Source organism: Mastigoproctus giganteus, chromosome 4, assembly GCF_048544385.1.
Source record: "Mastigoproctus giganteus isolate SK-2022 chromosome 4, ASM4854438v1, whole genome shotgun sequence".
Lineage (NCBI taxonomy): Eukaryota > Metazoa > Arthropoda > Arachnida > Uropygi > Thelyphonidae > Mastigoproctus > Mastigoproctus giganteus.
Genome location: NC_143578.1, coordinates 63,510,141 through 63,531,823, shown reverse-complemented (window position 1 = coordinate 63,531,823; position 21,683 = coordinate 63,510,141). Strand labels below are relative to the sequence as shown.

Here is a 21,683-nt window from a genome sequence, read left to right as displayed (position 1 = left end):
ATGCATTGAGAATAACAGAGAATGTGTTATGCTCAATATATCAATGGAACGTTGATAAAGAAATAATTATTGCATTTGATAATATCTGTGCAGTATTTAAAAATGCATATAGGACAAAAACTGTGCAAAGAACATTGGATTATTTCTTTAAATTAGATTAATTTATTAAAAAGTTAATGGTTTGTAATTCTTTTTACTGTGATACTAAAAATATTGTTTAAAAAATATAGACAAGGCTTTTGTTTTTATTATTTTATTAATTTAAATTTTCATTTATTTTTGACATCTTTCTATACATTAAAATGGTTTTCCTTCTGGTGATATTCATTCAGCCAATGGGAGAAGAAGGATGCAGGTTATGTGGTAATATGTAACAAATACTAAACTACATAACAGAAGCTTGCTTTACCATGGTAAAACAAGCTTCTGTTTTAGCATGATCATGCTAGATAAGCCTCATGCACATGCTTTGTTTATCTAGATGACCATGTGGTACCACTCTAGATTTCCGTATGTAACTTATTTATGTATTCGTAGCTGAGGAACACACACGGTGTTGAAAGCCTCTGTAAGTATTTTATTTTATTTTATCAAAAGAAGCGAGCACAGTGAACAGGGGGTGAAGCCCCCCCAGTTATTATTATTATTATTCATAGATAGTATGTACCCAAAAAAAAAAACGTAAAATTTTGACACTTTTGGGGGACCTCTTCAGGCCTGACATAGCTGAGTGGTCAGGAGCGGGAGTGCAGTAGCAAGTGCTCTTTGAATGCACAGGAGTTCAAACTTGTAACTGCTAAATACGATTAACGTTTGTATTGATGATTTATTGTAAACTCTACTGACCTGGTGGTCCTGCCAGAGTACAAACAAGAACATTTTCATTACAAAACAAAAATTTAGGCCCCTTGATCTTTGTATTAATGAAATTCGACTGTATATGATATAGCAAGAAAATCATAATATACCAATGAATTTGAAAGTGTCTAAAGCTCGATATAATAAAAAAAAAGGTAATTAAAAACAGTAACATGCCTGATGAGTTGTTTTCCTGTTGCTTTCTGGGGTTGATGGCGGTGTACGAAAGTGGTGTTCATCTGTTGGACTAGTAATGGTGCTACTTTTGCCGGAATCTTTAGTACTATTAGACTGAGCATCACAAGAGTTTATAGTAGCATTGCTTTTAGGAGGAATGTTAGGGGCATCACTACTATTAATACCTTTCACTTTTGTGCCTCTACTAGTGTCTGCTTGTACTGCAGAGGGAGGGCTAATCTGTTCTCTTGCCATTCCTGGTACTTCAGGGTGAACTGTTGGATACAGCACACCTCTAAAAATAGAAGCTTGATCTTCATTTCTTATGCTTTTACCAGCATTGATAGCTCTAAAAAAAAATATGTAACAGTTAGAGTGGCACACACAAAGGAATAACTAACATATGCACACACTTTTTTTACAGAATCTGTCACCTTCACCCCACTCCTGTTTTATCCCCAATGTGCAGAAACTTTTACCAGCAAAATGTGGAAAGTAAATCTATTATTATGGACAGTTACTGGAAATGTGAATAAAAAACCCTCAGATATTAGAATGGACCTTCTTGTCTGATAAAGCCAATATCACATGACTGGGTATATAAATTTTGAGAATACACTTGTATACTGCATATGAAAAAATCCATATGCAAACTCCTCCAAAACCCACAAAGACTGAAGAGTGCCATATAGTGATCTATATCAGGGCTACTGGGCCCAGCTTTTTTACAGGAACCATAACGTCTTAGCAGTACAATGACACAGTCAGTGAACTCCCAGGATACATCACCAAGGAAGAGACTGTCAAAATGTATTTTCAGAAAAATAGCAAAAGTCAAAATTCAAGTGCATCTATGGCTGTGTTCGAACTTGTTTGGAAATCACATAATTTCATAAGAAATACAGCCACCACACTAAAAGATTTGTTATCATTAGACTTCTGTTTTTGTGGAGCTACACCAAAAACAATGCCTATATACTATATAATCCATGCAAATCTATGTCAATAAAAAATAAGCCTAAATGATCCATGCAAATCTAAGTCAAAAATAATGTCTACATTAATCCACCCAAAGAACTAAAAAGTAAAATACCTATTTTTATTTCCAACAGTGTTTTGGAACATGCTTAATGCACAGTTATGTTGCAATGGAGATAATTTTCAAAATTTTTTGACAAAGTAATGGAAGAGATTAAAGAATGTTTCTTGTAAATTTCAGTGTCTCTTTCACTCTTTTAGCTTAAGTAATTCGAATTTTCATGGGTTCTCACTTAAAACTACCACTCTGAATATATATCAGAAAACTATACAATGTTTAATTAAGGGAATTCTAAAAAAATTTAAAAATCAATTCTAAAAAAATCTCAGAGATGAGTTCGATAAAACTAAGAGCAAGTTTTGTCTAATGGTCCTTAATTATCCAACATTGACAATCAGTTACTAGAGGAGCATGCACAAACTGAGAGTTAAGAACTTTATTTTAAAAAAGTCTGAACTACAGTGGCACTTCATGTGACCTATTAAAATGTCAATCAAGGCTGAACAATTTCTGACAAAAATGGAACCAAAATTAGACATTCACCCAAGGGCCATAGTACTCTGCTTAAAAAGCAAGACCTTACATTACCAAGAGCAAAAGTAGAACTTACAAGTCAGAAAAGCTGAAAAATAATATAAAATATTGAAAAGGATTTCTGATACCAGTTATTACAAAACCGGCTTTAAACGAAAAATTGTAAATTTGAAACTGTTAAACATCAGTAAAGATGAAAATAATTTAATTTCCTTAGCTGATATATATCAAAATGAAATATTACAAATTCAGATGCAACAGTGTGTGAGTTGAAAGAAGGCACAAGCAATGTAAATGCAAGAGAAAGTGATGGTCAAAAACACTTAAATTATATTTATGTAAATATGCAGTTATGTAGCAAATAGCAATGTCTAACACATGTGATTCCATGAATAAATTAAAATAAGATATATTTAAATAATCTACTAAAAAAAAAAGAAAAAAAAAGTCATCTCTCAACAGTAACAGAAATGTAAAATTAAAAATTTGAGTTAGAAATTACAAAAATAGCAACATATGGGAGGAATCTAAAATAGTATCATTAGCATTAGTAAAGGAACATGATGCAAGAAAGCAAGCTAATTTAGCATCAGCAAACTAGGTCAGCCTTCAATTTATTTAAGCTGTCAACTCCCACGACAGATGGAAGTTTGTACCAACATTCAACCACCAAAAGGCTAAGTGCAAATTTTCGTATATCTATTCTACAACCAACTTCTTCAATTTGATTAATCCTCCTCAGGTGCGGAATCTGAGCAAGAGGATTAATACTATCAGCACTGAGCTTGCACAAACCATTCAATGCCTTATACATCTCAAATCAGATCACTTTGCAGGTGCCTAGTCTCCAGACACTGCAATTTGCAGAACTTAAGCTATCTTCATAACAGCAACCCTTTTGTCCCACTCACTAATCTTGCTGTCCTTCTCTGTAATTGTTCTAGTAACTCAACATCTTTCCTAAAATGAGGCCTACAGCACTATATGCAGTACTCAAGGTGTGGCCTGATCAATCCCTTATACAAAAGGATAATCACCACCTTATACCTGCTAGCAAAATTCCTATATATCTCTGACAAGACCCCATGAGCTATTCTTGCTGTCTGTCTGCACTGCTAAGAAAACTTCATACTTGACTGCACAATTACCTCCAGGTCTTTTTCATTCTCACTATCCTGAGTGTACTCCACACAGTTGGTATTTTACTCTGGGGTTACTGCTAATCATATGCAGTACTTTGCTGCATTTGTCAATGTTAAACTTCAGTTGCCACCTATCAGCCCATCTGCTCAACTTTTCTAGATCCTGTTGCAGAAGAATATCGTACCATCCTTACTGTCATTAACAACCCTACCAAATTTTGCATCATCTGCAAACTTGGTTATTAAGCCTGATATACATTCATCAATATCACTGTATTGAGCATTACAGCTCTGGTTCATACTATCTGATCAATATCACTGATAAATACAGAAAACAACAATGGGCCCAACACGGAACCCTGGGAAACTCCAAGAAGAGCAGTTCTCATTGATTACCACTCTCTGTCTTCTCCCCCTCAACCATCTTCACATCCATTGTAGCAACTTGCCCTTAATTACATACTGCTCCAACATGTACAGTAGTCTTCCATGTGCAAGAGTATCAAAAGCTTTCCTAAAATCCAAGTATATGACATCAAAATTATTTTTTGCATACAGTTCCTTTGTGACCACATCATAGTATCCAATCAAATTGGTCAGACAAGACTTCCCCTTAACAAATCCATGCTGTGTCTTAACTATTACTGCAGTCTTGTCTAGATGATCCTGTAGTGTTTTTTTAACCAGTGGCTCCATGATTTTCCCTGGAACAGTAGTTAAACTAACAGGTATGCAATTACTAGTGTCACCTTTCAATCCCCCTCTGTGAATTGTGGAAACATGCACTTCTCCAATTTCTGGGGACCTCCCCTGAATCCAAGGATGCCCTCATAATCATGGCTAAGAGTCTACTTACTTCGTTTGCTGCCTCCTTTAATATAACTGGATAAATCCCATCTACCCCAGGTGTCTTCCTTATGTTTAACTTCAGCAATTTCTCCTGTTTGCTCTCAGTTATTAAAAAATCATTTAGCTCCCTGCCAGAGTTTTATAAACTTCTGGCATTCCCCTTCCTGGATAACTTCTCATGTGTGAATGTAGATACAAAATACTTATTCAGATTATGAGCAATTTGAACAGAATCATCGACAATCGAACTATCATCATCAAGTGGTTGTTAGAATGGAGGTTAATGACACAAGGGCTACTGAGGCCAAATTGTGTCTGTTCACAATTTATTTACAGGCATATCATTAGAGATGCTTTCACTTGATATCAAGTGGACAAAGCTGATTCATCCCCTTCCTTCTACCATTAAGTAAAGAAGTCTTTACTATTTTTCTTTGCTCCTTTGCCAAAGATTTTTTGAAATCTGCCTTTGCTTGCCTAACCTCCCTTGTCACTCGATTACATTTGCTCAGATAGCAAACAAACTGAATGAGTATTTTGCATCTACATTCACACGTGAGGAATTATTACAGTTTGAAAATGGAAGAAGGTTATCAAATTGTAGCAGTGTGCTTAATGATTTTGTAATAACTGAGAGCAAAGTGGAGGAGAAATTGTTGAAGTTAAACATAAGAAAAGCACCTGGGGTGGATGGGATCTATCCAGTTATTTTAAAGGAGGCGGCAAAGCAACTAAGCAAACCCTTAGCCATAATTATGAGAGCATCCTTGGACTCAGGGGAGGTTCCCACGGACTGGAGATATGCAAATGTGCCCCCAATTCACAAAGGTGGATCGAAAGGTGACACGAGTAATTACAGACCAGTTAGTTTAACTTCTGTTCCGGGTAAAATAATGGAGTCACTGGTTAAAGATGCATTGCAGGATCATCTAGACAAGACTGCAGCAATAATTCAAACACAGCATGGGTTTGTTAAGGGAAAGTCTTGTCTGACAAATTTGATTGGTTATTATGATGTGGTCACAAAGGAACTGGATGCAAAAAATAATTTTGATATCATATACTTGGATTTCAGGAAAGCTTTTGACACTGTTGTGCATGGAAGACTACTGTACAAATTGGAGCAGAATGGTATTAAGGGTAAGTTGCTACAATGGATAAAAGGATGGTTAAGTGGGAGAAGACAGAGGGTGGTAATCAATGGGTGCTGCTCTTCGTGGACTAATGTTATTAGTGGAGTCCCACAGGGTTCGGTGTTGGGTCCACTGTTGTTTTGTGTATTTATCAATGATATTGATGAAGGTATATCAGGCTTAATGTCGAAGTTTGCAGATGACACAAAGGTTGGCAGGGTTGTTAATGACAGTAATGGCAGTGTGCTACTGCAACAGGATCTAGATAATTTGGGCAGATGGGCTAAGAAGTGGCAACTGAAGTTCAACCTTGACAAATGCAAAGTACTGCATATGGGGAGAAGTAACCCCAGAGAAACGTACCAACTGTGTGGTACTACACTTAAGGTGGTAGAAAATGAAAAAGACCTGGGAGTAATTGTGCAGTCAGATATGAAGTTTTCTGAGCAGTGCAGACAGGTTGCTAGGGCGAGTCATGGGGTTTTGTCAATGATATATAGGAATTTTGCTAGCAGGGAAAAGGAGGTGATTGTCCCTCTGTATAAGGCAATGGTCAGGCCACGCCTTGAGTACTGCGTACAGGTCTGGAGGCCTCATTTTAGGAAGGATGTAGATTTGCTTGAGCGTGTACAGAGAAGAGCAACACGATTGGTGAGGGGAATGAAGGGATTCTCTTACCAAGAGAGGCTTAAGTTCTGCAAATTGCAGTGGCTGGAGACTAGGCACCTGCACGGTGATCTGATTGAGGTCTATAAGGCCTTGAATGGGTTGAGCACGCTGAATTCTGATGGGATCCTTCCACTTGTTCAGATTACGAACCTACGGGGACATAAGTTCAAATTAAGAAAGGACAGATGTAGAATAGATGTGCGGAAATTTGCCTTTAGCCAGCGGGTGGTTAATTGCTGGAAAAAACTTCCACCTGTCGTTGTGGAAGTTGATAGGTTAAATAAATTTAAGGAGGAACTGGACAGGTGGTGGAATGGTGTGATTTTATTTTTTTTTTTTTTGGCTGATGCTGCATAAGCTCCTACACTTGCTTTCTTGCATCATGTGCCACTACTACTACTACTACATACTATCTTATATGGGGAGCTCCCCATATAACCTAGTCTTATTTCAGCTTACTCGTATCTACCATAGGCATGTGTCTCCTGATAATTTATATGCGTCCTATTTTTCTTCTCTGCCACAAGTTTCATTAGTTCATTTGACAACCATTTAGGTCTAAACTTGAACAGTATTTCTTAGTTGGTATGAAAAGCCTAGTAGCTTCCAAGATTAATTCCTTGAATGCTTCCCATTTAGAATTTGTGGTTGGTAACATCATTAGTTGGTCCCACTGTACAGAATTTAAAAACTGGCTGAGACTGCTGTAGTCACCTTTACGAAACAAAATCCCTTCCCTTTACCCCTGATAGTACATACATCTTTGAGTAAATCCCACATCAGTACACTGTGATCACTGCCACCTAATGGTTCTTTTATCTGCAGATTCTTAATGTTATTCAGTTTTTAGGAGCATTAGCAACTAAGGGATATGCGGTGGTCATTCTCTGACCTTTCCGCATTCTCCGTATTTGGTGGTCACAGGCTAGAACCCCTGTCTAATCAAGAAAAGTGCATGCTACGCACTGCTCCTGTCTACCTGGGATTTCTTAATGCATGAATAATCACTGCTAATAATCAGATCAAGAGTATTACTCCCTCTGTTGCTTCTCAAACATGCTGCTGTAGAAAACAATCATCCCATAAATCCACAAAAATCTTGCTAATGTGCAAGTGACCAGCCCACAAGTTCCAGTCTATATTGGTAAAGTTAATATCCCCATTACAAGACAATCTGATTTATTGGCCCAGTCTTTTTCTCTGTAAAGTTGTTCATTGTACTCATCAGAGTCGTTAGGCCTATAATGCACTCCTACTCACAACTTTGCTTTCCCAGTGCTTATGTCACACCAAACTGACTCAACACTGCACTATCCACTCATGTCAACTCTGTCAGTGTGTACACACATATACACTATTGCCAAAAGTACCTGTGAAAAGATCTAAACCTCCCAAGCACTTCCTAATTCATTTCACAAATATATGTGGTCTCAATTCTAATCTCAACGATGTCCATTTCCACTTGCAGTCTGCCAAACCCCATGTACTTTTTTTAACAGAATCTCAGTTATCAGTTGATTCAACTACTGCTCATCTCAGATGCCCAAATTATTTGCTGCATGATTCCTTTCGCCTCAAAGGTGGTACTTGTGCATATGTCCGTTCTGATATTCCCTGTCAGAGACTTGGCAATTTGGAATCTCCTCTGGCTTAAAATCTCTCTACCTCATTGTGTCAAATTCATCTGTTGTCTCTACCATTCTCCCAACTCCACTAATCACTTGGAGCTGTTTGACTTCCTCTCTTTACAACTTGACTTTCTCCAGTCCAACTTTCCTAAAAGTGAGGTAATTTTCCTTGGTGATTTTAATGTTTACAACTCCAGCTGGCTTCCGTTTTCTAATCACACCGACCCAGCTGGTCGGGATGCTGAGGCTTTTGCAATTACTAATGCCCTTGCACAGATTATTCATTTACCTACAAGAATACCAGACAATCCTAATCACAGCCAATACACTTGATCTTTTTCTCACAAACAACCCTTCTAAGTACATGGTCGAAGTGAGAGGTCCTTTAGGCACTTCAGACCACTTCGGAACCTTTATCTCATATGAGGCTATTTTCAACCTTGTGTTGTTTGGCATTACAAGAATGCAAAATGGGATGACCTGCGAGACTTCTTTTCTTCGGTCAGATTACTGTTTCAAAACTTCTGATGTCAACATTTGCTCAGATCACGTGTGAAATTATTCTTGCAGGAATGGAATCCTTTATCCCACACTCAACTTTAAAATCTCGTCCTTTAAATAAACCTTGGTTTTCAAATAAATGTGCTAAGGCTGTTCAAGAAAAGAATGTTGCATATCATAATTGGCTTGTTTCTAATTCTCCAGTTTCATTTTCTGCCTACACCAAAGCTCGCAACAATTGTAAAGCAGTTATTAATCAGTCCAAACTAGAGTTTGAACAGGCTAAGAGTAGAAAACTTGCTTCTTGCCCTAATGATAGCCAAGCATTCTGGTCTCTTGCCAAAGCTATTGGCTGCAACTTTTGCCCATCTCTGCTCACACCTCTGTCCAAACCAGATGGTTCTGTTGTCACTTTAGCCAAAGATAAAGACCTGCTAGCATCCCATTTTTCTTCCAACTCATGTATTAATGATCTTGGTAAAACACCTCCCACCATTCCCAACACATTCCATTCAATGCCTCCTGTGGTCCGTCAAAAGGATTCAGAAGGATTTTGACGAATCTTGATGCTAAGAAAGCTCCAGGTCCCAATGGTATTTCTCCACTTGTTCTCAAAACCTGTGCTCCTGAACTTACTCCTATTCTTTGCCACCTTTTTCCACTTTCTTATTCCAAAGGTGTTTTTCCTTCTGCTTGGAAATTTGCTCATATCCAGCCAGTTCCTAAAAAGGGTGACAAATCCCTCCCATCCAATTATCGTCCTATTGCAATTACTTTTACTTTTTCTAAAGTAATGGAGAAATCAATTAACTGCCAACTCTTAAACTACCTAGAAACCTTCCGTCTGATCAACGATCGCCAGTATGGATTCCATCAGTGTCGATCCACTGGTGATATTCTGGCTTATGTTACCCATATATGGACTAATTCAATGTAAAGGTTCAGTGAAACACAAGTAGTTGCTCTTGACATCTCAAAGACTTTTGATCATGTTTGGCATAAATGTCTTCTAAGCAAGCTTCCATCTTATGGTTTGTCAACTGTTTTTATTAATTGGTTATCCAGTTTCCTCTCTGAACGCTCACTGAGGGTGATGGTAGATGGCTCTCTGTCTTCTAACTTCTCCACTAATGCCGGTGTCCCCCAAAGTTCAGTTCTTTCTCCCACTCTTTTCCTCTTGTATATTAATGACCTTCTTCCATTGACTGGAAATCCTATCCATAGTTTTGCCGATGATAGCACATTGCATTCCACTTTCAATTTTGAGAAACCTTGTCTTGCTCATTCAGCTTCAACTTCTCGAAAATCTGCTACCAATTCCTTAAATGCGATCTTCAGGTAATTCTCCAGTGGGGCAAAGACAACTTAGTTGATTTCAACCCTTCTAAAACTGTCTTGTCTTATATCTCGCAAAAGGGATTCTTCTGCTGCTATGCTTATCTTTGGTGACACTCCGATTTCTAGGCGAAATGATATATCTCTTTTGGGGATTACCCTGACTTCTAATCTCTCTTGCCACAAGCAGGTTACAAATATTGCTTCCTCTGCATCTAAAAAACTTGGTTTTCTCTTTTGCTCTCAGCGCTACTTTTCTTCCAAACAGCTGCTCACTCTATATAAATCACAAATCCGCCAGCCATGGACTATTGTTCCCACATCTGGGGGTGGTGGCCCCAAATCCTCTCTCAGGCTTCTAGATTCCATTCAGAAGACGGCAGTTAGGTTAATTAATGATTCATCTCTAACAGAGTCTCTCCACTCGCTGTCTTATAGACGTGCTGTTTCTGCTACATGCCTCTTCTACAGATACTTCCATGGGTACTGTTCTTCTGAATTGGCTTCTATAATTCCCACTCTCTTTTTCAAAACAGGCCAAACACATGTTGCCACCAGCCAACATCCATTTACTGCCCAACTTCAAACTCACAGAACCAACTTTTCATCTTCCTCGTTTATTCATTCAACTGCTGTTTTCTGGAACAACCTTCCTTCATACGTATTTCCTGAAAATTACAGTCTACAGAAGTTCAAGTCCAATGTCAACAAATATCTTCTTTCGTCGTCTCAATCTCCAATTCAAGCACGGTACTAAGTACTATAGGTTCTAATACCTCTCGTGTTTGGGGTTTACATAAAAAAAAAAAAAAGTATCTGGACTTCCCTAAGATTTGGGAAAAATGAACCTTGCACAGATGGTTTGAAGTGTTCATAATAGCATCTAATAAGAAGTCATATTAGCAATCACTGTTTGCATGATTGCAGCAAAACTGGAACACCCTATATTAAGAATGATCAATCCTCCCTATGTAGGTCACCAGTTGCATCTGTGTAGCAGGTGGCCCACAGAGCTCTTGCCAGTGGCCTGCCTCTCAATATGGGAAAAAATAACATGGGTCCTATGGAATATACACTTACATATACACGTATCATGTGGGTGTAAAGGTTTCATATGTGGATTCCCTGAGGTATGTATATATTTTTAAGGTAATTTCAAATAATGTGTCCATTTATGTAAGTACATACATATGGCAGCACATGCTTGACTATTTCTAGACTAGAAATATTCAAGTAGATGCTGCAATATATGTTATATGTTAATTGTAGACAGTTTATAATAGATAGAAATCAAAAAATAGCTTTGAAAATTTTTAGAAAAACTTGCACTGCTGCTTCAGTTTTCTGATTTGGATTACAAAAAGCAAAACTGATTAAATTCCATGGATTTCAGATCTACAAGTTGATGAAATTAAATCAAATTATACATAAATGGATATAGGAAACTGCAACAAAAAATGGGACAATGGTGTTTTTTTTTGTGATTTTTCTCATAATTTTTTAAAATTCTAATTTGATTTTTAACAATAATTTCATATTTGACAGCTAATTCAAGACAAACATTGAACAAATTATAAGCCAGAAACAAATTTTATTGCTTCATGAACAACAATTATGTAAATGAAGAAATAGATGGGATTAGACAATGGAGTACCTATGTAAGCCTGTATATTTATGTAAAGACAATATATTTTTATATTAAATTTCTTTTATCTATTCTTTTTTATTTCAAGGACTTATTATTTCAGTTTAGTGGCTTAGCTTGCATAAAATTCATTGACATTGTTAGCAAACATGAGAGCATCCTTAGAGATTCAGGGGAGGTCCCCATGGACTGGAGATGTGCAAATGTGTGCCCAATTCACAAATAGGGGGGGGGGGTCAAAGGGTGGCACAAATAATGGAGTCACTGGTTAAAGAAGTGATGCAGGATCACCTAGAAAAGACTGCAGTAATAGCTCAGACACAGCATGGGTTTGTTAAGGGGAAGCCTTGTCTGACCAATCTGATTGGATATTACAATGTGGTCACAAAGGAAATGGATGCAAAAAATAATTTTGATATCATATACTTGGATTTCAGGAAAGCTTTTGATACTGTTGCACATGGAAGACTGCTGTACAAATTGGAGCGGTATATGCATTAAGGGCAAATTGCTGCAATGGATAAAGGGATGGTTGAGTGGTAGATGGCAGAGTGGTAATAAATGGACACTGCTCTATGGGACTAATGTTATTAGTGAAGTCCCCCAGGTAAGGTGCTGGGCCCATTGTTGTTTTGTTTATTTATCAATGATATCGATGAAGGTATATCAGGCTTAATGTCCAAGTTTGAAGATTATACAAAGGTTGGTAGGGTTGTTAATGATAGTAAAGACAGTATGCTACTGCAACAGGATCTAGAAAAGTGAGGAAGATGGGCTGAGAAGTGGCAACTGAAGTTTTACATTGACAAATGCAAAGTACTGCATATGGAGAACAGTAACCCAAGAGAAATGTACCAACTGTGTGGTACTACACTTAGGGAGGAGGAGAAGGAAAAAGACCTGGGGGTAATTGTGCAGTCAGATATGAAGTTCTCTGAGCAGTGCAGATGGGCTACCAAAGCAGGTCATGGAGTTTGTCAATGATATATAGGAATTTTGCTAGCAGAGACAAGGAGGTAGCTATACCTTTGTATAATGCAGTCATCAGACCACACCCTGAGTACTGCGTATAGGTCTGGAGGTCTCATGTAAGGAAGGATGTAGAGTTGCTAGAACGAGTTCAGAGAAGGGCAACAAGATTGGTGAGAGGAACAAAGGGGTGCTCTTACCAAGAGAGGCTTAAATTCTGCAAGTTGGCAGCATCTGGATACGTCTGCTTTAAGAATGAAGTATGAATGGAATTAAGAACCTGAGAGGGCACAGATTCAAATTGAGGAAAGACAGTTGCAGAATAGATGTGTGGAAGTTTGCCTTTAGCCAGCAGATGGTTGGAACAGACTTCCATCTGCTGTTGTTGTGGAAGTTAGATTAAATAAATTGAAGGCAAAACTAGACAAACATTTGGAATGAATGGATGGGGTGGTAAGGTTTTTTTTTGGCGGATGCTGTATAAATTTGTTTTCCTGTACCATATGTCTCAACTAATGCTAATATATTAAGAACCGTGGGGGGGATTACGTATCGGAATAAGACCTTTTCTCTTTCTGAGATTATTTGATATTCGTCTTCAGTGGTATGTGACATCATCAGCACAATAGCATTAGCATTAATAGGGGCATATGATGTAAGAAAGCACACTTATACGGCATCGGCCAAAAAAAAAAAAAAAAACCTTCCCATTTCACCCATCAATCCACTTCAAAAGTTTGTCCAGTTCTTCCTTGAATTTATTTAAGCAATCAACTTCAACAATGACAGATGGAAATTTTTTCCAACAATCAACCATCCACTGGCTAAAGGCAAATTTCTGCCATCTATTCTACAACTGTCTTTCCTCAATTTGAATTTATGCCCCTTCCAGTGTGTAATCTAATGCGTAATATGTGTTGCAATGGATAAAATGGTTTACTGCCCTTGCCTAGATCAATAATGGCAAATATAATCACCAAATGGAAACAGTGTAGTGCTAACTACAGTCAGGAAACATTTAGGTAGACCACAAATATTGCTGGAAAGAGAACAGAAGATGCTCAAAGGGTGGTATATAGATCCCAACAGTCTCTGTCAAAATCTGCCAAGTTCAGAGAGGCTGCAGAAAATGATATTAGTACAAGGACAATATGTAGGGAGCTGCACAATATAGGATTTTCCTGGGAGAGCTACAGTACATATATCAAAAATTATGGCATGAAATGAATGGTATTGGCTTTCCTAATGCACAAGCCATTTAGCTGATTCCAGGAATGTTGTAAAGGTGTGTTATGGAGGGATCACTCTGAGTTTATAATTTTTCAATCTGATGAATTTGTTTGGATCTAGTGGATGCTTGGAGAAAGTTATTTACAAGGTGTCATCTCACTTAATTCTGGACAAGGTGATGTTATTGTCTCGGTTGTTTCTCATGGTTTGGACTTAAAACTATTAAGTGCCATTACTAGAAAAATGAATACTAGGCAGTACACTGACATTGTAGACAATTCCTCTTCTTACACTGTGGCAGCAGTTTGGGGAAAGGCCTTCTGTTTCAGCATCACAATGTGCCCTATCGTATTGCACAGTCAGCAGTAACTTGGTATGAATATATGGGCATGCAAACGCTTCACTGGCTTACCTAGAACCCCAACCGCAACTCCACTGAACCACTTTGGGAGGAACTAGTACACCAGCTTCAGGTCAAGTGAATGCTGTTGTTGATATTATTTGGTTTTTAGGAGCATTAACAACTAAGGCCATATTGCTCCAGGGATATGAAGTGGTCATTCCCTGACCTTTCCGCATCCTCCGTATTTGGTGGCTCATGGGCTCGAACCTCGGTCTAATCAAGAAGCATGTGCTATGCACTGCCGCTCCTGCCCACCTGGCTATGGAGGCTCAAGTGAATGCACCCACAATCAAAAGCTGAAGTAACTGGTGTGTTGAAGGAGTAATGGGCCAAAAGTCCACTTCTCGTTAAACACAGCAGTCCATTCTTTCCAAAATGATCTTTTGAGATAATTTTAGGAAGGAATGGGTAAATTGTAAAAGGTGCAGAGAGGAGGGAGCAACAAAATTAGTTTCGGAGCACAAAGGGGATATTTTTACCAAGAAAGACTGGATATCTATAAATTGCAGTCTCTAGTAACTAGACATCTATGTGATGATCTAATGAAATGTATAAGGGTTTAAGAGGTTTAAATAATTAAGAGTTTTAAATAAACTAAATGCTGATGGCATTTTTATTTTGAGATGAAATGCACAAGGGAACATAAATTTAAATTGAAAAAGATGACTGCAGAATAGATGTGATGAAATTTGTACCTCTGGAGCTCTATCAGTACACTTCAAAGTCTACAGATAAAGATCCAGTGTTAAATTAAGGCGAAAGGTGGGCTAACATGTTACTGTATCAGTAAAAGGTTCTATGAAACACATAGATGTCTAAATACTTTTGGCAATGTAGTGGTGTGTGTATATATAAAAGAAATTTTTAGGAACTCACAGACAGCACATCGGACAGTCCTAATGTACACAATATAAACTTTTACCTGTTAGATGGAATTTATTTTAATCCTTTTCCAGTGGAATGATCCAATTTTGAATAGCTAAACTAGGGGAGGGGGGAATGTGAATTGATATTTTCATGAATGGTATTACAAGTTACAGCTGTGTCAACGTGGATTTAGTGTAGAAAAGTGACTTCCCCATACACCCGATAGTAGGTTAAATAAATAATTTAACTAAAATATCAGGATATTTATTATATGAAAGAAACATATGAAGAAGCTGCAAATCAGGCTGGAACCATTACAACTAACTTTTTATATAAACTTCTCTGTCTTTTCTACAATTCCATACAATTATGAGAAATTAGTTACTTCAATCAAACTGATCTTTACTAATAAATGGTTTATAGTGGAAATAGTATTAGTAATAGCAATGGCCACATTGTGCAAGGAAGCTTATGGCTTATGCTGCACTAGCCAAGAAAAAAAAAAGAAAGAAAGAATAAAAAAAAACAATAATAACTAATAAAAGAAAAGGAAACAGACAACCTATGCATTTCCCTCCTCCATAGATAACTATCCAGCTGACCTTTGAATTTCTCCAAACTGTCAGCCTCTACCACCGATGTAGGTAACTTATTTCAGTAATTAATAACTTGCTGACAAAAATAAAACTTCCTGCAATCCAGTCTAAATGATCTGGTCTGCCAGAATTTTTTTTCAGGGTCCTTAACCAACTTTGAAAACATTACTGATTTCACCATTTTAACCTTTACCAGATGTAAAAAAGAGTCTGGTAATTTTGTTTTTAAAAAGTTCCTAAATTTTTATTAGAAAAACTGGAACAAAAAGTTTTCTGAAATATACTCTCAGTGGATAGACTGGTATTTACAAGCAAGAAGCCAATTTTAACTAGTTCCCAGAAGAAATCACTGTTCTTCAGGTACTGAAGACGGTGCACAAAAAAGCTATAGAATTTTTATAGAATAATGAATCATGTTATTTACTTTAAATTAAATATACGGGGAATTTCAAAACTGGACAGAAATGTAAAAGCACATTCCACAGAAAAATAAAAAAGAAGTTTCCAAGTTCCTATAAACATCTCAAAAGTACTTAAGATATTAAATATTAAACATTAATAACAATACACATAAAAAGAAAAACATCTAAAGTAGCTATTCAAAGTGACCTCAATTTTGTTTTGTGCACCAAGTGAACTTGGTGCACAAACCCCACATCCTCTGATGATTTGAGATGTGGCTTTCAATGCTTCCCATAAATTGTTCAGCAGAAAATATAAGGACTAGTAAGATTGTTCCAAAAAATTACACACAAAACATTACTGGAAAAGGTATGATGATTGTGAATATTGACAATCATATGTGGGTTTTTCCGCCAAGATAAGAGTATTTTGAGAGCTGAAAATTCCATTCCTTATAAGAAATGATTCTTCTCTAACCCATAACATGCTAAAAAAACTAAGGTTCAAGTGTACATTGCAAAATGAGCCACAGACAAAAGTTTCTGTATTTATATCTTATGGCAATAATTCTTACATAAGCATACTGTGATGGATACAATTGCTGTTTGTGTAATGTCATCCATATGCTACCTGTTGTAGGTGATACTTATATGGCATGAAGATCTCCTCTTTAACATTTACAGTTCATCGAAATCTCTCTCTCTCTCTCTCTCTCTCTCTCTCAATGATTTCAGCATATCTTTTATATCTAAGCTGTCTCTCCATAGAAGAAAAGAGGTTTTAAAATTCTTATGACTTTATAAATAGTAGTAGTGGCATGTGATGCAAGAAAGCAAGTGTATGAGCATCAGCCAAAAAAAAAAAATCACACCATTCCCTCCAAATGCCTGTCCAGTTCCTCAAATTTATTCAACCTATCAACTTCCACAGCGACAGATGGAAGTTTGTTCCAGCAATTAACCACCCGCTGGCTAAAGGAAAATTTCCGCACATCTATTCTACATCTGTCCTTTCTTAATTTGAATTTATGTCCCCTTAGGTTCGTAATCTGAACAAGTGGAAGGATCTCATCAGAATTCAGCGTGCTCAACCCATTCAAGGCCTTATACACCTCAATCAAATCACCGCGCAGGTGCCTAGTCTCCAGCCACTGCAATTTGCAGAACTTAAGCCTCTCTTGGTAAGAGGATCCCTTCATTCCCCTCACCAATCTTGTTGCCCTTCTCTGTACACGCTCAAGTAAATCTACATCCTTCCTAAAATGAGGCCTCCAGACCTGTACGCAGTACTCAAGGCGTGGCCTGACCATTGCCTTATACAGAGGGACAATCACCTCCTTCTCCCTGATAGCAAAATTCCTATATATCATTGACAAAACTCCATGACCTGCCCTGGCAGCCTGTCTGCATTGCTCAGAAAACTTCATATCTGACTGCACAATTACTCCCAGGTCTTTTTCATTTTCTACCACCTTAAGTGTAGTACCACACAGTTGGTACGTTTCATATGCAGTACTTTGCATTTGTCAAGGTTAAACTTCAGTTGCCACTTCTTAGCAATCTGCCCAAATTATCTAGGTCTTGTTGCAGTAGCACACTGCCATTACTGTCATTAACAACCCTGCCAACCTTTGTATCATCTGCAAACTTCAACATTAAGCCTGATATACCTTCATCAATATCATTGATAAATATACAAAACAACAGTGGACCTAACACCGAACCCTGTGGGACTCCACTAATAACATTAGTACACGAAGAGCAGCACCCATTGATTACCACCCTCTGTCTTCTCCCACTTAACCATCCTTTTATCCATTTTAGCAACTTACCCTTAATACCATTCTGCTCCAATTTGTACAATAGTCTTCCATGCGCAACAGTGTCAAAAGCTTTCCTGAAATCCAAATATATGATATCGAAATTATTTTTTTGCATCCAGTTCCTTTGTAACCACATCATAATATCCTATCAAATTTGTAAGACAAGACTTTCCCTTAACAAACCCATGCTGTGTCTGAATTATTGCTGCAGACTGTGGAACCTGTAACTTAAGTAACAGACACTTTGACATTGCTGTTATGAAAATGCTGGCATTTCACATTAGTCACAATTGAGTAATTACTGATTCATGTGGTAAAACAATGCTATTCACACTATGTTATGCTAGTATGTTTTGTACTGTTTAAAGCCATTTTAGTCAAATTTTTATGACAAATTTGAACATAAAACTGTTTTGTAATTTTACACAATTTTGTAATTTTTGATTATCATCTCTGAAAAATATAGTTTTGAGACATGTTTATAGGAACTTTTTTCTTATTTTCAGATGTAGAATATGCTACTACATTTTGTAATTTTGAAACACCTGCATAACAAATTATATTATCCTATAATATTGTAAAATAACATAATACAATAGGATCTTGATAACTGATGTTAAAAAATGCAAACCCTAATTAGAGTGTTGAAGAAAATAACGGAAGTTATTACTTTTTATACCAACTGAGAGTAGTAGTAGTGCCAAAATGATATAAGGAAACAAGCTTAAACTGCAACAAAAAAAAAAAAAAAAAAAACACTTATTTGTCCATTCTTTCTACAATTTGTCTAATCTTCCTTTAAATTTATTCAATTTATCATTTGTTCAATTCATTCAATTTACTTATATTCTTTCAGCCACACAGTAATTGAATGTTTGTTTCAAAATCAATTACTCTCAGACTAAAAAAAAATTTTCATACCTGTCCTGCAACTATCCTTTTACAACTTAAATTTATCTCCCATTATGTTGTGTTGTCTGAGAAAGAATAAGTATCCCATCACAAATCAGTTTACTCAATTTACTCCATTTAAAGCTTTAACACCAATTAGAATTATTTTTCAAAATTTAGACCTAAATAATGTAAAATAACACTGAATTAAAATTAATGGGATTATTATAAATTATCAGGGGATACAGTAGCTTAAGCAAAGATGGATAAGTTACTTTTTCACAAATAACAAAGTTTAATTAGTTGGCTGATAAAAGTAATAAAATTTAGTTAAAAGTTAGTCTGAAAAAAACTAAGCTATTTTATGAAAAATTACTCGAGTTACTACTTTTAATTTTGTTTTCTTTAAATCTTCTACCATCTTACATTGATAAGTGTTTAAATAAATACTAAAAACTGCTAGAGAAACATATGAAATGAAAAACTTTTTCTTATACTGTTTTGTAATTGATATAATTATCTATATTGTTTGTTAAAATTCAATAAAAGCCACATTTCAAAAGTCCCTGCATGATGGAAGAGATGGGAAGTTGCAGGAACTTTGCTGTGGAAACTAAACATGCGTTCCACCACTTCAAGCCTCCAATAAGCAAAGTAGTGGTATTGCACCAGTTAGTGAGGGTCATCTACCACCTAGTATTGCCTGGTAACACAGAGGAGTGGCATTCCTCCATGTGGTGTGGGCACCACACCACGACCTCTGCTTACGTTGGTTCACACTTGGGTGGTCACCTCCAGTGTGTTAGGTACCGCATTTCAGGACTGGCACATGGGGATTATACTCAGGATTACTACCAGTGACACCATCATGAAGGTGCAAGCAAAAGCAAGGATTTGGTTGTCAGAGACGAACTAAACATGGGTTCCACCACTTCAACTCTCCAATGAGCAAACTGGTGACATTATACCAGTTGATGAGAGTCACTACTCCCTAGTATTGTCTAGTAACACAGAAGGGTGACATTCCTCCATGTGTTGCAAACGCCACACCTTGACCCCTGCTAATGTTGGTTTGCACATGTGGTTCATACTCAGGGTTACTAATAGTCCCACTAATGGTGAAGGTGGAAGCAAGGGATTTGGTTGTCGCAGAACGCCTGGACTCTGGCGAAATTCAGTCCACTTGACTCAAGTCTTACATGAATTTCAGTTCATTAGCATTTTAGACTACCAGGTAGCAAGTACAGCTTGGTATACCTGAGAGAATGTCTGTGACGGCCTCAAAGACCCAAATGCTCCCAAAAGTATGCCCTAAAGTAACAGTTAGTTTTTTGGCCAATCTAATACTGCCTCGATAGTTTCAGCAAATATTCTAGAATCTGCTCTATTTAAGTGTATCTCACCCCTGTAAAAACAGTCTCTCCTGTTAAGAAGCACAGGCCACACCTAGAAAAATTTTATTCCATGAGCCTTGCATAGTCTGTCCATATCCAAAGTGACTGACAAGGTGCTCATCACATACTCCCATCTATCATGTCTGGACAAAACAGCTTTCATATATTATAAAAACACCACTACCACTTCTATTACCATCTCTTGAGATGTCAACAGAGACAACCATTCACACAAGTAATGGGATCAAGCTGGCTTTTGTGATAAGCCAAATTTTCAACTGTACATACAATGTGAACTCAACTTATTGAATACACTTCTAGCATTTTGAAAGCAGCCATGGCCACTTATCACTCAATTTTAGTTAAAAAAATAAAAGAAAAGAAAAAAAAGGAGAATCATCGATAGGATATACTAAGAGCAATGATTTGAAAGAGAAGTTCTGCATGATTATACTGTCCTAATTCCATTGCAGAAATGATTCTCTATTTCAAAAATGTTAGACTGTTGGCATTTGTAGTGAGCAGATGTGTCTTTGCAGTGCTCCTAGGAAGTGCAGGGAGAGCATAGTGATTAGAAGAGGTCAGTTAATTGCTTTTAAATAATTTATTTAATATATTGTAAAGTTTACTTTTGATAAGTTTTTTTTGCCTGTAACAGTTTGTAAATTTAATTTTTATAATATTATAAATATATATTTTTTAAAAGTTACTTCCTGTGATATTTAGTAAATTTCACAGTGGTTGTGGCAAGATCCATTTTGAACACTTCATCACAGGGTATCATGACTCATTCAGAAACAGACAATGGCGATTTCCGGGTGAATCGTGATTTCATTGTTTGCTGAGACTGTGGCATATATTCCAGAGTCAACCTAGTGAATAATCATAGCTCACCTGGCGATTCTTTTCTTTGCCACCATTGTATGGAGTGTACCGATCTAAAGTTAAAATTTGGTGCAATGCTAGAAGAATTTGAGTCACTGAAAAAATGGGTGCTCACCCTAGAGCAGTGGTTTTCAACCGGGGTGCTGCAACAACATTCCAGGGGTGGCACGTAATTTGGGTTTAAGTTACTTAAACTTATTATTTTTTAATTTATATGTTTATTTCATTATAAAATGGTGTACAATATCTTTTTAATTTTGTGGTGATCTATAATTGACATTTACTTAGTACTTCTATATAAAGAATAAAATTATATACTGTATATATATATAATTTGTATTATGAAATGTAATTTTTATAATTATATTATTGTAATAAATATCATATAACATATATATTTTTTAATATTATATATATATATATATATATATATATATATATATATCTTTGATATATTAGCATTAGCATTAGCAGAGGCATACGATGCAAGAAAGCAAGCTTATTCAGCATCAGCCCAAAAAAAAAAAAAAAAACCCTCTCCCATTTCACCCCTCCGTTCGTTCGAAATACCTGTCCAGTTGAGCTTTAAATTTGTTTAGGCTATCAACTTCAACAACAAGTGATGGAAGTCGGTTCCACCAACCAACCACACGCTGGCCAAAGGCAAATTTCCGCACATCTATCCGACATCCGTCCTTCCTCAATTTGAATTTA

General features: G+C 36.7%; 1 protein-coding gene across 1 annotated transcript in view; it reads right to left on the bottom strand.

Moving 5' to 3' along the window:
* Positions 1 to 21,683, bottom strand: part of LOC150086789 (protein phosphatase 1H-like) — a 178,691-nt gene that overhangs the window by 138,877 nt on the left and 18,131 nt on the right. Inside the window, exon 2 of the mRNA XM_090372757.1 lies at positions 1,032 to 1,384. Within this exon, the coding sequence (XP_090228883.1) occupies positions 1,032 to 1,384 (353 nt within the window). The remainder of the gene's footprint in view (positions 1 to 1,031; positions 1,385 to 21,683) is intronic.